This window comes from Nycticebus coucang, chromosome 2, assembly GCF_027406575.1.
Source record: "Nycticebus coucang isolate mNycCou1 chromosome 2, mNycCou1.pri, whole genome shotgun sequence".
NCBI classification, from domain to species: domain Eukaryota; kingdom Metazoa; phylum Chordata; class Mammalia; order Primates; family Lorisidae; genus Nycticebus; species Nycticebus coucang.
Window position 1 is genome coordinate 41,953,159 of NC_069781.1, and position 15,342 is coordinate 41,968,500.

At 46.8% G+C, this 15,342-nt stretch overlaps 1 protein-coding gene across 4 annotated transcripts in view; it reads left to right on the plus strand.

The window, feature by feature from the left end:
* The window catches only part of PAX5 (paired box 5), a 190,452-nt gene that overhangs the window by 23,992 nt on the left and 151,118 nt on the right, over positions 1-15,342 (plus strand). For all 4 annotated transcript variants that reach the window (XM_053573987.1, XM_053574010.1, XM_053573995.1 and 1 more), the window contains 2 exons: positions 3,430-3,494; positions 6,878-7,006. In XM_053573987.1, the coding sequence (XP_053429962.1) occupies positions 3,430-3,494; positions 6,878-7,006 (194 nt within the window). The remainder of the gene's footprint in view (positions 1-3,429; positions 3,495-6,877; positions 7,007-15,342) is intronic.

The following is a 15,342-nucleotide window of genomic DNA, read 5'->3' on the forward strand; positions in this document are numbered from 1 at the left end:
CTTGTTCAGGGCTGGCCGTGGCGTGGGAAAGATAATCTGTTAATTCTAGTCTTAATTCTAATTTCAGTGATAAACCCTCTGAGATGATTTACACACCCCCTATTTCTTCTCCATGAGAGTTGCAGGCTTGGGTTCCACCTGTGGGCCTCATCCCACCTTGGCTGATTTGGACCTCTGGTTTTTTGATTCTCAGCATAGCTAATTGGCAAGCTTCTTACTGCACCAATGACAGTTTGATCAGTGCCATAGACATGGGTGTTTCTTCAGCCTTATCTCCCCATTTCCTTTTTCAAGGCACCATGATTTTTCTCTTTCAATGTAATTTTGTGAAGGATGATGGGGGATGGTGGTGAGAAAACCTAGCCTTTCAAAGGAAGGGGAGTGATGCTTACCTGGAATTCTTAAATGTCTGTAATACATAAAATTCTTCAGAATTTTAAGCCTTGAATTCTAAATGGATTTTGAATCCAAATAGGCTTTATGGCTCATATAGAAAGCATTTAGCAGAGAGATCACTTTCCTTTGAAGGTGGCTCAAAGAAAAGTGCTCAGGCATGAGAACTGGGAGTCTGGGCTGATTTACTGTGTGACCCCAGGCGAGTCACTTGAGCACTCAGGGCTTTAATTTCCTTATCCATAGGCACAGTTTGATTGCTGAGCTCTCTCCAATGTTGAACAATCTAGGATGTTCATACAGTATGACATCCACTGTCATGCTCTTAACTCAGCAAAGTAAAGGATATGCCTTTTAGCGTTGACTGTCAATTTACCCAGACTATCTCTGGCTTAGAAGAAGTCTTGAGTGTGCTCTTATTGTGGCAAGTCTTGATGATAACTTGCATTTTTTTTTTTTTTTAGTTTTTAAAAAATTGCTGTGATTCAATTATAGTCTTCTTATTTCCAAGACTATTTCTTCTTGATGGAAGATGATACACTTTGTTTTTACTTGGCAGCTGCTGCAAGCAGATGGGCAAATCTCTCACCCCTGCAGACAGCTTTGGAGAGTTCCCTATGATTCTGGAATTCCTTATAAAGGGTAGCCCCACTGCAGCTTTAAAGTAGGGTGTGAGGATGGCTACTTTCCCCACCCTATCTTCCAATGGGACCTCATGTGTTTTTTAAAGCAAATGTAAAAAATATGAACTTTTACAGGTTGAAAGTGTCAGGCCAGGTGAGGTGGCTCATGCCTGTAATCCTAACACTCTGGGAGGCCGAGGTGGGTGGATTGCTTGAGGTCAGGAATTTGAGACCAGCATGAGCCAGAGAGAGACCCCATCTTTAAAAACTAGTTGTGGCAGGCACCTGTAGTTCCAGCTACTTGGGAGGCTGAAGCAAGAGGATCACTTGAGCCCAGGAGTTTGAGGTTGTGGTGAGCTATGAGGCCACGGTACTCTACTGAGGGTGACAAAGTGAGACTCTGTCTCAAAAAAACAAAAAATTAAAGGTTGAAACTGTCATTAATCTTTATGAACACACCACTGAAAATAATATCTAACAGAGCACTTACTATGAAGTATCCACTATTCTAAGCAGATAATTTAATCCTAATAATAACTCTAAGAGATGGGACTGATTCTTAGTCCCATTTTGCTGATAAAGAAACAGGAATAGAGAAGTAATTTAGCCAAGGTCATGTAGTTGGTAAATTGCAAGGATGGAATTCAAACTCTAGTAGTCCAGATATTATACCTTCAATCACTACACTACAGTTGCCTATCAATGATTTATAACAATTAATAATGCTTTACTAGGGATATTTATAAACATTTTTTAAATGAGGAAAACATCATTTTCTTTGCTTTGCTTATGTACAGATTTGATAGGCATACATTGCTTTGAAAAGTTAAGACTTTAAGCTGAACTATAGTGATACTATGTATATTTTGCCATATATTTATATACGAATAAACTATATTTATTATCTGATATAGCCATATATTCACACACCTACCATTATATCTCTGCAGACACAGAGACAGTGACATATACAAAAATTAGATCAGATGCCAGCTTAATACTCAGGTGATCAAGAGGACTACTTAATTTCCAAGTCTTTGTCCAATATGTTCTAAGTGTGCTTAGTCAAAATAAAACCTTTGTGTTTTGGAGAAAACAAACAGTAAACACCTGAATGTATTTGAGGCAACATTTAAGCATAAAAGCCCCTTTTGGATATTTCTAAACATGCACAGGAATGTTGGCATAGTGGAAACACACCAAAATGTGGTTTTAGATGTTTTTATACTTTTCCATGCTGTCCAAATAGGCTACAATCAGCACATATTACTTTTCAACGAAGAAAACGCTTTAATTAATGTCCTTTTAAAGGGTAATAGTTTGAGGCTGGAATAGAACTTTTCCAAAGGAGCTGAACATATGGTTTTGACCCCCTCTTCTTCCAAATGCCAGGGAAGGAACTTTCTTGTAAATCTCAAGGGACTTTTGGCTTGTTCTGCTGCTCTGAGATTCACTGGGCCCGTGGTCTCATCAAGGCCCCATACATTGTCCCAGCTGGAAATCTACAGTCTAAGCTCCCTAGAGCCCAAGGACACATAAAAGGAAATCAGAGCTGCCAGGTGGCAAAAGGAAGGCGGTACAGCTGTTACCTCTTTTATATACTGGGCTTTCCGATAAGATTTTTTTTTTTGTTTTTTGGACAGTTTGATTACTTAAAATAAGCAAAGAGTGATCTGTTTCAACTCCTTCATTGTATTGAAGCCCCCAATGGCATGGACTTGCTCAAGGTCATAGTCAAATTTATAGTAGAACTTAAGCAAGGTCTCCAGAAAGATGAGCTGTGATGCCCCCAGCTCCAGTCCTGTGTATCCTTTCTGTGATGTTTTGTGCCAAGTGGTCTTTCTCTTAGCAAAGCCAAGTTGAGTGTCTCTTGATAGCACTTTAACCTTCCCTAGTTTCAGAGTGACACATACATCCCCTCCCTTGGCAATTTCCTGTGGGCAGGGGTGTTACTCCTCCTTACCAGTTCTCTAGGGGAGACAAACCAGCATGTGAGAGCTATTGGAAGACAGGTCACCTGTTTCAATTTTGTCATTCCACAGATTGGAGGCAGAGGTCTGGGGAAGAGAAAGAACTCCTTAAAGTCACTCAGTGAGTCCCGTATGCAGCTGGAGCTATACCCGAGAAGGGGATGCCTACTTGTAACATTAACACATCACCCCCTGTCTTCAGAAGAGACAATTGACCCTAGAGAGGGGATGCAAATTACCCAAAGATGTGTTAGGACTAGTTTGTAATTCTTCCAACTTTCTGATGCCCAATCTGAGTTCATTATCTTGTCCCAACCTCTGCCCGAGCTTGATCAATGGCCCAGCATGGGTATGGGTTTTCTGGTTGCCTGTACATAGCTGGTTGAGGTCTCTTCTCTTACCTCATGGTAAATAGCGAATTTTTTTTTCCCAACTGCCTACAGGATCATCCGGACAAAAGTACAACAGCCACCCAACCAGCCAGTCCCAGCTTCCAGTCACAGCATAGGTAAGAAGAACTTTTTAAAAAAAATTTAAAAATCTAATGGGCTCCAAATATTCTAAAGAACTTTTAATCATTCTTATGGACAGATAATTCTGCATAAAACACTTCGGCACACGTACTAATGCGCCTTCTTTGTCATTCTCCAAGGGCTGAACCTGGTAAATGAATTTTATAAATACTGCTAAAAGGTTTTGAATTTTACTGATTATTATGATAAATAGCTTTCACCATGAGACAGAAAATTGAAATCTAAGCCAAAAAAAAAAAAATCCACTAATGGGGGTCTATAGAATGTCAGATAATTAAAGTAATAAATCAAGAAAGGGATACTTATTCATAACATTTTCTGCATCATTAGTCAGTAAGTAGTTTTGAATGTGTTTTTTTCTTCTATCAACCAGCCCTTCTACAATTCTTTATGCACTTGCAGTCTTGAGTGAAGATGTGGCAAAAGTTCCCAAACTTTCTTTCTCTCTCTCTTGCTTCGATCTCAAGTACTCTGTGAATTGTCAAGGGCTGCCAGTGGGGTTTCTGGTGCCTACAGGTGAAGTCAGAGAGTGACTATTACTCATAAGTAATATGAGTAATATGAGTTACATTTCCTAGCACTTAAGAGGTCAGAAATTTCTCTTGCCTTCCTTCCCATGATTGGGAAGTGAAAATGAAAAGTGTCTCTCTCAGGTGTACTATTTCTTTACTTGGGACAAAGGAAACACTTCTGGTTAGCTGGAGGAAAAGTTATTCTGCTATAAGAAAGTGAGCGACCATTCAGCAAGTCTCTTGATGGTTCTGGTTGCCAAAGCCAATTCTCCATAATCTCAGCTCAGGTTGTGTAACATTTTTGCACCTGGGTCACTCTTTCTTTAACTGAAAACTTGAACTCCCCATAGTGATGGAGAACAGGCAGAGGCCTGATTTATAGTTTCAACTCTGTCATTAACTCTCAATGAACTGCGAAATTCCCTGCACCCCTCTGAGCCTCAGTTTCTCCATTTGTGGATGGAGGGGCACAAACCAGGTGCTGTCTAAGGTCTCTGATCCTATATGGTTACCTCTTTGGATAAAGGTAAGATAGATTTCCTCCTTGCCATGAAAGAATTCTTCATTTAGCAATCTCTTCAGAAAGTGTTTGCCAAGCTCTTGCTATGCAGACCATGGACTTGGGGACCAAGGCTACAAAGAAGGCAAGACAATATCCCCATTTTCAAAGGCTTTCAGTGTAACAGGGGAATGGAATGGAGAGAAGTTTGCAAAACACTGAGATGAAACTCAAGAAGAAAGGTTGGGTGCTGTGGGAACAGAAGGAAGGGAATCACCAACTTTGTTGGGCTGGATGAAGAGGGTAGAAGAAGGCTTTTTGAAGAATGTGTGTGGCTGAAACTATTTCAGGTCACACAACAATGAAAACCAAGGTAGGAGTAACTGCTAATATTCTTCCAATTGGTTTAGAGGAATCATGCTACTGTAGATCCAAAAAAAGTTTTGTCCCAGGTAGAGAAATTTTTATTACAACTATATCTCACATGCATATAGCTCCTTAGAGTTTACAAACTTAATGAGGAGTGTGGAAACTGAAGCTTAGAAATTGATGAAATGACTTGCCCAGGTCATGTTGCCAGTAAATGGTGGAGCCAGAACAGGAATTTGGGTCTTTTGAGCCTAGAGCAGTAACAAAATACTGAATGAATGTCATCAGCCCTGCCAGCATCATGGTAAGCCTTGGTTATATGTATGTGGTGCTTGTTGTTTAAGGTACCAAATGACCTTGGATTGTCTTTCTTCCTCTGTTTTTTTGTAGCTTAATACAGAAAAGGTTATGAGATTTGCATAAATCTATTTTGAGGAGCTTCTTCTGGTGAAGAAAAAGGGAAGTTAATGGTTTCTGCTTCTGTGTCTCTTAAGGAAGATCTGAAATCAAACGGAAACATGATAAGAAAGACACTGTTCCCTCTAGGTCTATAACAGTGAGAAGCTGAATCTGGTCCAAGGAAAACTCAGGCTTCTAAATCGCCACTATTTCTAGGCATTTCCTACTTTAGACTCAAAGGCTGCTCTTCCTGCCTCCAGCTAGTTATAGCCCAAGGAAATGGATTTGAGAGTGGTCTGGGTTTTTTTTTTTTTTTTTTGCAGTTTTTGGCCGGGGGCTGGGTTTGAACCGGCCACCTCTGGCATATGGGGCTGGCGCCCTACTCCTTTGAGCCACAGGCACCGCCCTGGTCTGTTGGTTTTAATGAACCAAGAAAGAATACCTATAGCCCAGAAATGGCAATTCAAATATACAGCCAGATAAGCCCCTGACAATGAACTGGCCCCTAGGAGACAGGAGTTAATGTGAAACTTGCACAAAGCCCCTCCCACCCCCCATTCTGATCCTTAGGAACTTAAGAGATAGTTAGTCATAATAAGTCACCAACCTCTGCTATATTTCTGGGCAAGGGAATGTAGACTTTAAGTCCTTGTTGCTAATATTAGCTAGATGACTTTGAATCACTTCACCTTGTGGGGCCTCGGTTTCCTCATTGGATGAATGGGGATACATAATAGTACTCTGGGCTGTTGCAATCACTAAAAGAAAAACATTGTGTTAAAGTGAAGTATATTATTGTTCTTTTAGTGAAGAACAGACAAGTTATAGAGGTTAGTCTCTGGGTTCCAGTCACCACTCTGCCTCCTATTAGCTGTGTGATCTTGGTGAGTCATTTATCTTCTCTAAGCCTTGGTTCTTCTAGCTTTTGGGTAGGATAATAACACTGTCTAGCTTATAAGATTGTTCTCAGCATTAAATGAGATAATGCCTCAATGCCTGGCACAGGGAAGGTCTCAGAAAATGTTTATTATCATTATCATCCTGATGAATATTAAAAATCAAGTCCAGCTAAACTGGAAGGAGAACAGACACTGAGGAGCTGTAAGAAGAAGGTGCAGTCTGCTGGGTTTCTGTTGGCTTTGTGTGTGTGTGTGCTGGTTTACCGCCTGCAGGGGTGGGTATTCCAGAAGAGAGCGAATAGGTCTAATGAGTAGCCTGTGCTTTGGGTTTTTTCTTAGCACTGGCTGAAGGTGGGTCCCAGTTGCCTCTTCCTCCTCTCCATCCCCTGCTTCCTTCATCCTTGAACAGCCAGGATTTGAGCTAGTGCCCATCCTGCTCTGTTCCCATCTTCCTTTCTGCACAGTCAGTGCTCCCCCTCCTCCTTCCCCACTGTTGGGAACCTGTGCAAAAGCCCCCAGGCCACATTCCTGAGGGGAGGAGGGGCCGCTGCCACAAGGTGAGTGTCCTCCCTCCCTGCACTCTCAGTAGGTCCCCCTAGCCCAGTGTGTGGTGAGTGCCAAGCACCCACCTGCTTCTTGGCCCTCCAGCCGGCCCTGACAGCCCCTTTCCCTCTGCACAGTGTCCACTGGCTCCGTGACGCAGGTGTCATCGGTGAGCACGGACTCGGCTGGCTCTTCATACTCCATCAGCGGCATCCTGGGCATCACGTCCCCCACCGCTGATACCAACAAGCGCAAGAGGGATGAAGGTAAGAGACACCAGCTGCGCAGCCCTGTGGACAGTGGATGGACTCACCATCTGTCAGGGATGGAGACAAAGGTTCCCGAGAGCCCACCTCCTTTCTGCAGAGGAGTGCCCAGATCTAAGCTCAGCCCCCTCCTTGAGGGCAGACAGGCAGCAGGGTGGGACTGTGGAATCCTTGCTGGCCTCTCCCATCATCACCCTTTGGATAGAGAAAGTGGACCTGACAGAGCCCTGTGGCCTGCGCTCTGTGGCCTGTGGCCTTAAGAAGACCCTGTGTGTGCAGATATCATGCTCCAGGGCAGGGTACACAGGTCTGAGCACAACACCCATGGATGTCCCCTTTGTAGGGGAGCCTGCACAGAGCAACAACCTCCCAGTCCAGCCGTGAGGGGGGCACACATGTTGGGGAGGGGGAGAGGTGGGTTTTCATTGAGTCTGTGCCAGTCCCTCAGCAGAGAAGGCCTTCAGCCCTAGTGACGGTGGGGCGTGGAGGAAATTAATAATCATCTCATCCTTGCCCTTGGGCCTGGAAGAAAGGAGCGCAGGGGGCCTCATGAGGATTACAAAGATGACAATCTTCCTGGTTAGTTTTTCTCAACCCTTTGCCTGGGCCTCCGGAGCCGTCCACCTCCGTCCTGGACATGGGGCACCTTAGCCTGTCTCATTTCCCGTGGATGGGCTGCCAGCTCTGGCTGACATTAATGGGTTTGAGAGGAGAAACAACCCCCAGGGAGTCTGTAAAATCTTAGAAAGAAAAAAAAAAAAACCCAGGGCTATGGTCTAGGGCTTGAGAGCAGCGTGACAGAAATCTTGATTCAATTATTCTGTTCCTCGGCACAATTCCCTTTCTTAGCTCCGTGTAAGGGATGTATGTTCTCGTGCGCACATGCCCAAGTACTTAAGATCTGTAACTAGAAAATTGAGTCGGCCCAGCAGTGGATTGGCCTGTGGTCTGCATGTGCCAGGCAGCACAGAAGCTGAGCCCGTGGCCTCGGTTTAGAGCTGGGGAATGCGTGGGGTTGATTCACAGCTCTTGGAACCTGCCTTGCTTGCTTCTTTTGCCTGCTCCTGCCGCTCCTGAGCAGATGTCAGAGGTTTTTAACTCAGTGGGTTGCTGTGCTCTGTTGCTGCAGGAGGCAGCGCGCCTGCCATCTTTGTTTGCTTATTGTGTTGATGGTGTCATCGTTTTTTCCTTTGTCACCTGGATTTGCAGCAGATGTGCCCAAGCCAGGTTGGACCATGGTGGGGGAGTGGATTGTTTGAGGCTGAGGGATCAATGCAGAGATTTTTGGAGAAAGAAAAAAAAATGCATGTTGACGTTTATCACCAAACACACAGGTCCTGGCTTGGGGGGATTGTTTACTGTAGTTGTGGAGTATGGTCTTGGCTGGAGTCTCTGGTCAGCAGTCACTGTCTGGGCTCTCAAACTGCTTTAAAAGCACAGAGTGGTTAGAAAATGGGTGGTGTTGGTCTTGACTACTCTGTGCCGGCCAGATCATTCCGCAAGGACTGTGGCTCATTTGGGGCTATTGACTTGAAAGAGGGAAAGTGACAAATAGGGTTGTGTCCAGATGAGTGTAACCTTGGTGGAGAACAATCTGATACAGCACCTGGGGAACACCTCAAGGATCTAGGGATGCTTTGGCACAAAGAAGAGCAGAATAAGCAGGACTGGGTTGTCGCCTTTAAGCATTTGGAGGGCTGGCAAGTGAGGAGAGAGGACAAGATGTTATTGTGTGGCCTTAAAGGCCAGTGTATAGCAGATGCAGAGGTGATCTCAGCTCAGTGTGAGAAAGAACTCTGTACAGGTAAGAGTGGTCTAGGAGTTAAAAGCAGATGCCTTGGGAAGTAGTGAATGCCCCATCTCTAGGGTTATGCAAGCGGAGGCTAGATGGTCACCTGTTGGGGTGCCATAAAAGAATCAGATATGGGATTGGAAGATCTTCAAGATCCTTCCAGTTTTGAAATTTATGGGGGAGTCTTGACCCTTAAGCAGACTTGGCAGGTAGTCCAGTCTGTGGCCTGTGGACTAAGGGAGAACAGCTTGATGCTCCTGGAAGCTTATATGACTGGGAAGATTGGGGGACCTAAGCAGAAACCTGAGCCTCCTCCTCACAGAGTGTACATGGTTGAGCCCAGGGGTGGGCAGAAATGTCCTTACTCACATCAGGGAAGTGAAGTGTCTGGGAGGGCATATTGCATGTGCCCCCTCCTGGCCTTCTCAGTCCTCTTGATCTTTTCTCTATATCTCCTTGGCTACAGGGGGAAGTGAAAAGGCAGAGATTACCAGCTCCATTTTATTAGGGAAAATAACCAAGGCCCCAGGGAGGCCTGTGACATTGGCAAAGCCACAGTTTGTATGGAATGGGGAGTCAGGAGGAGCTGGACGGCTCATGAGACCCCAGTGTCCTGATATTGTCTGCCTACCTGCTGTTGCTCAGCCCCTCAGGGAGGCCCTTTGGAGAAGAACAGCCTAGGGCTAGGCAGAGCCTGGGGAGGGGGTATGGGGAAGAGTTTTTGGGTTGGCTGGCTGCTACTAAGAGTGATGTGAGACCTGAAGGTCAGAGGTTTCAGGAGAGCAGAGACAAGTGAGAACCAGCCATTGGGGAAAGGGAGGGAAATTGCCGAGTATACTGGAGGACTGGCCTGTGAAGTCTATAGAGTGTGGAATTTTGAGTGCTGGCTTCTAGGATGGTACCATTTATCTCAGGAGTTCTCAGCAGCCTGAGGGAAGAGTCATAGGGTAGGAGAGGCATTAGAGGCCAAGAAGAGGACAGCAGGATCTTTGCCCCGTTTTTCAGATGAGATGACTGAGGCTTTACAAGGCAAAGCTTCCTGGTTTGTAGTCATTTCCAGCTTGGACTTGGGTTTTGCCCTGTGGGCCACTCTCTTCCTCTGACCTGAGGGAAGAAGTGGACAGTGATAGGGTACAGCCACAGAAAGTGGGCTGATGGGCAAGACTGGCAATCCCAAAGTCCCTCTGGTGGGCAGGGCAGTGTGTAAAGTGATACAAAGGGGAAAGAGTAAGGTAGGAAGGGGCCAATTTGGATCAAAAGGATTTGGGAGGACTCCTTGTAGGAAGTGGCATTCAAGGGCTGGGTAGAGGGAGGAGAGGGCATCTCCAATCAAAGACAAGAGAGGGTGTTTCAGTGCCAAGGCTGGGACTCCAGTGAGCATATTCAGGGAAAGACCTGTATGGCAGGATTTGGAAAGGGAGAGAGGTAGAAAGAAAGACTGGGGTACCTCAGACATTGACCAAGGCCTTTGAAGTTTTATTCTGGAAGCAGTGGGAAGATGGTTTGAGCTCTGTCTTAAAGACTCAAGAAATATTGTGCTTTGGAAGGCCAAGGTGTGAGGATCTCTTGAGGCCAGGAGTTTGGAACATTCTGGGCAATGTAATGAGACCCAGTCTCCACTAATAAATACATGAATGAATAATGAGGATATAAGGGTGGGTGTAAAAGTAATTAACCCGGCACTATCCAATAGAAACAGAATGCAAGCCACATATATAATTTAAAACTTTCTAGTAACCACATTAAAAAGTATAACAAGATATAGGTGAAATTAATTTTAATACTATATTTTATGTAGTCTGATATACTCCAAATATTATTATCATTTTAACATTAATCCATACAAAATATTGGATAACATATTTTCCCTTTTTTTTTTGGTACTAAGTCTTTGAAATCTGGTATGTATTTTATACTTTCAGGACATATCAATTTGGATGCTAAATGTTTGACAGTTAAACATAGTCCTGTCAGGACAATAAAGTTGGTTTAGTGGAAATATATTTTATACTGCTTCTATTTTTAAATTAATTAAAATAAAATTAAAGAAATTCAGTTTCTCAGCTGTTATTAGCTGTGTTTACTAGCCATATGAGGCTAGTAACTACTGTATTTGACAGCACAGCTCTAATACAAGTGCTTGGTGCATAGTAGATGCTCAATAAATGCTCCTTGGTAGAACTGGATCCAGTTAGTGTGGAGGGTGAATGGGGGACAGTGTCTGTAGTCTCCTCAATCACGGGTCCTCAGGATGGTTTGCCTCTAAGACCAGACTTGGAGACATGACCACTGTGTCCAAGTCTGAGATTAACTGTTATGTATTTGATGTAACTGATAAGATCCCTGTGGCCTCTGAAGGCAGAGCTGAGCCTGGTTAAAGCAAGCTACAGGGAGGCAGATTAGGCTGTGTGCAGCAGACAGCTTTCAGGCAGCAGCCGGGCTGGGCCAAGGATGGAAGCATTGTCTTGGAAAGGTAATGAGCAGGGGCACAAATAAGGGGCAGAAGTCAGGAGGGCTTTCTGGTTTGGACTCCATGACTTGAACCTGTTACAATCTGGGTGGCAAGTGCTTCTCTGACTGTGCTGTGTCTGCAAGTGGTTCGAATACCCACTTCGGCCTGATGGCAAGTCTGCCATTCATGTGAACTTGACAGGGCAGGGGCCATAGCCCAGGCCACAGCCCATGCATTTCCGTTCCCAGCCCAGCCCCTTGGCACAGCCCAGTTCACAGGGATGCATAGGAGGCTGTGGGACAGCTCTGAGAGTCGGGCTTGGGTCCTGCTCCGTCGTGAGATGCAGTGTCGCTCTAGATTAATCTAAACTGAGAGCTTTTATGGTGGAAACTGTGGCAGCATTGCCTCAGGAATCCCGCTGGGTTAGGGGGACAGAGACTGAGGTGGTACTTCCCTCCCCGGAAGGCCTGGAGTTGGTGGTGGCAGGGCTGGACTTGGCAGAGCAGGCAGGGCTGTGAATAGCGGCCATGGGTGAAAGGGCAGCCTCAGACCCTCTATTCCTTCCTGGGCCTTTGATCTCTGGTGAGGCCTCCTTCCGCTTGTCTCACCCATTCAGGTCCCCCGCCTTCGCCCCTCATGCCCCCAGAGTTTGAAAAGACCGGAACACACCGAGGTCACTGGAGTGCGAATCTCTTTCACCAGCTCAGAAAGCCAACCAGTTCAGCACCAACGTGGACTGCAGGGGCCAGAGGCTTCTTTTGGGGCCGTAGGGATACATGGCAAGTGGAATTTCTGGTCTTCTGGCCGAGGCAGGTACAGAAAGGCAGCCAAGACCAAGAGGTAGCCTGTACTTTTCAAAAGATGCCAAATCCAGTGAGGTCCTCATGAGGAGGTTTGGGGCATTTAGCTGGGGGCTCCTGTTATTACCATCCCTCTTTTGGGGGGACCTGTCTCCGCCCTGTTTTTGTGTCTCTCCCTGTCTTTTGTGTGGGGGAGTATCTCATTCTGTGTTACCTGGCTTTATTTATATCTTCTTCTTCTTCTTTTTTTTTTTTTTGTAGAGACAGAGTCTCACTTTATCACCCTCGGTAGAGTACTGTGGCGTCACAGGTCACAGCAACCTCCAACTCCTGGGCTTACGCGATTCTCTTGCCTCAGCCTCCCGAGCAGCTGGGACTACAGGCGCCCGCCACAACGCCCGGCTATTTTTTGGTTGCAGTTTGGCCGGGGCTGGGTTTGAACCCGCCACCCTCAGTATATGGGGCCGGCGCCCTTCTCACTGAGCCACGGGCGCTGCCCTATTTATATCTTTTTTATCAAACCTTCCTCAGTGTCCTTTTCCTGGTCTAGTGCTCACTAGCTTTCTTTTCCTCAGAGTTTTCTCTCTCTCTTTCTCATACATGCCCCCCCGCCCCATTCTCTCCTCCCTTCTTGTATTCTCTCTGGCTCGAGCTCCGTCTCCCTCTGTCCACAACTCCTTTCTCCCTCCCTTTCTCACCAACTCTTTTCTACTCATCTTTCTCAGGCTAGGAGCCTCTGCCTAGCAGACCCCCATGGAGCCATGGCAGGAAGAAGGGATTTCAGACACTCACAGGCCATTGTGGGCTCCTGGGCCCCTCTAACCATGAGTTGATCCTGTCTTCTCTCCTAGGACACTTTTCCTTTCCTGAACACTTAGGTCCTCTCTGTTGCACCCGAGCTCAGGGCAGAAAGCTAGAGGAGAAAGTGAGCAGAAAGTGAGGAGACCCTTCTCAGATTCCCCAGAAAGGAGGGGTATGTGGAAAAGCTCAGGATTCCGGAGGCAGGAGTTACAGGCAGCCCTGTGGCTCCAGGGTTGCACAGAGCTCTGATTTCGGGAGAGGAACACATAAGATGCTGCACCAAGGCCACAGGCTCACAGGCCGGGGGTGAAATGGTCTGAAGACTTCCTGGGGGGAAATCTTGTTATTTAATCTCTCTGAATATTCATTTTGTTAGCTGGGGGTGGGCGTGGGGGGAAATGAGGCAACATGAGCCTTGTGAGTTATTGTCAGGATAAAAGGAAGTGACTTCTGCAAAGGGGTTAGCTCCAAAAGCGCCTAATAGTTGGCCACAGAGAAAGTCGGGGGCTCGAGACTGTGAGGCTGGTCACAAGCTGGGAAGGCAGACTCTAGCCACAGTTCTGTTTGGCATCTGAAAGTAGCCGATCTGCCCACCACAGACTTCCTGTTTATAGCAGGCTACTCTGTGATGAGCGCTGAAGAAACTGAGTGACAGAGGCTGGGGAGCCCGTGGTCATCCAGACTGAGCAACAGTGCCCCCAGGTGTCAGCTGCAGAATGAAGGGCCACTTGCTGCCTTTTTCTTCCTTTCTCTTCAAGACTCTGGGTCTCCTAGCCCCTTTCATGGAAGAAGAAAAAGGCCAAGCCTCAGTTTCCCATGAAGAGAGGCACTGGGTGCACAGAGGTAGAAGCTTCCAGGGTGGAGGCAGAGGGCAGAGTGCTAGGCCTGGCAGCTGGGCACCTGAAGGCTGTTGGGGCCACCAGTTGGGACCTCGAGACTCCCCTGTGGGAGCTGTTAGGGCTTGGAGAGCATCTAGGATATCCTGCACCAGTCAATATTCAGATGGAAATGGGGGAAGAGAAGTTGTCTGAAGGGTCACACAGTAAAACACAGAAAACCTGGAGGGAGAGAATAGCTCTTCAGAAAATCCTTGCCCCCTACTGCCTTTTGATGTGAAAAATTTCAGTCCTCCTCCCCTAATCCACCCTTCCTTACAGGTCCACGTGCCATCCCCAGTGTACAAAGCCACCGACCCTTGACCCCATCATCTGTCCCCATGTGTTGCTGACCCACTGATCCCCCAGGGCTACCTCAGCTCTGGATGGTGACCCCTGACCTCCCCACCAGCCCCCATTTCTCCTCTCATTCCTTCTGCGCTTCAGCCCTAGGGTGTTCTCTGAGCTCTCTGACTCTGGGCCATTATCTAGGCAGGGTCTTCTATCTGAGAGAGTCAATTGCCTCTGGATTCTGAGTGATGCCCTCCCAGGAAGAACCCTTGTTCTGGCCTCTGGACTTGAGCTCTTTCTCCAACATGAGAGTACATTCAGGGACACCTCGTGGAGGGCCAGGGAAGAGACCAGCCCAGGGAAAGGCTCAGCAGAGGCCAGAGCAAAATTATGGTAACTTCCTTCCTGGCCCCAAAGGGCCTCTGGAGGAAGGGGATTACCGGAAGAAGGTGGTTACTGCCATTTTGTCTTGTCCTCTGCTGAGGTTTCCCCAGAGTTGGTCCTCTCCCTGGCCCTCCATGAAATGTCCCTGGTTGTACATTCATGTGTGTGTGGGGAAGGCTCATCCCTGAAGTTCTCTTTTTATCCAGGCAGGGGCCAGGACCAGGGTTCTTGCTGGGCAGGCATCACTCAGAACTCAGGGGGCAATTGCCAGCTTGGAAACCTTGCTTTAGAACTTGCCTTGTATCTACCATGATTTTGAATTAGTTACCAACCAACCTTTCAAACTCAGGAAATTTTGTATATGATGCTTGGCTTTCCTTGGGGGAGAAAACCCAGATCTAGCAAGATGAAGTGGGCATTCTTGCATGGCATGACCACCTGGAGCTACTATGCCTGCTGTTCTCAGATGCTCTGCACCTGACCAGTTCACTCATGGCACTTGTGCTTTGGTTTTCTTGACCAGGAGGGTTTTGAGCTTTTGGAGTCTATAAAGAAATGAATTTGGTTCAGTTTAGTCTGTGACAGCTGCAACTTGTGGAAGGCACATCCTGCAATTGGCCTGGTGAGGCCATGGTGGGGTGTGGGGGGTGGGGGCCAGGGGAATGCAATTAGGCTCACAGGTCGGAGGTGGGTAGGGCAGGGGAGGCAAGCGCTTAGGGCATGGCCAAGGAGCCACACTCCTTGGCAGGTCATTTATCCCACACCCTGCAGGGAGGGGATCTCAGGCACGGAGGGTGTAGGCTTTGCTCAAACACATGCAGGGGGTAGTTAGTGGCACAGGAAGAAAGGTCCTGGGTTCCCATCTTCCAGCCTGGTTGGCCACTCTCCTCCCTCCTGGTCTTGTAGTCATGGGCACCTCAGCTGAGATGCAGACAGACAAT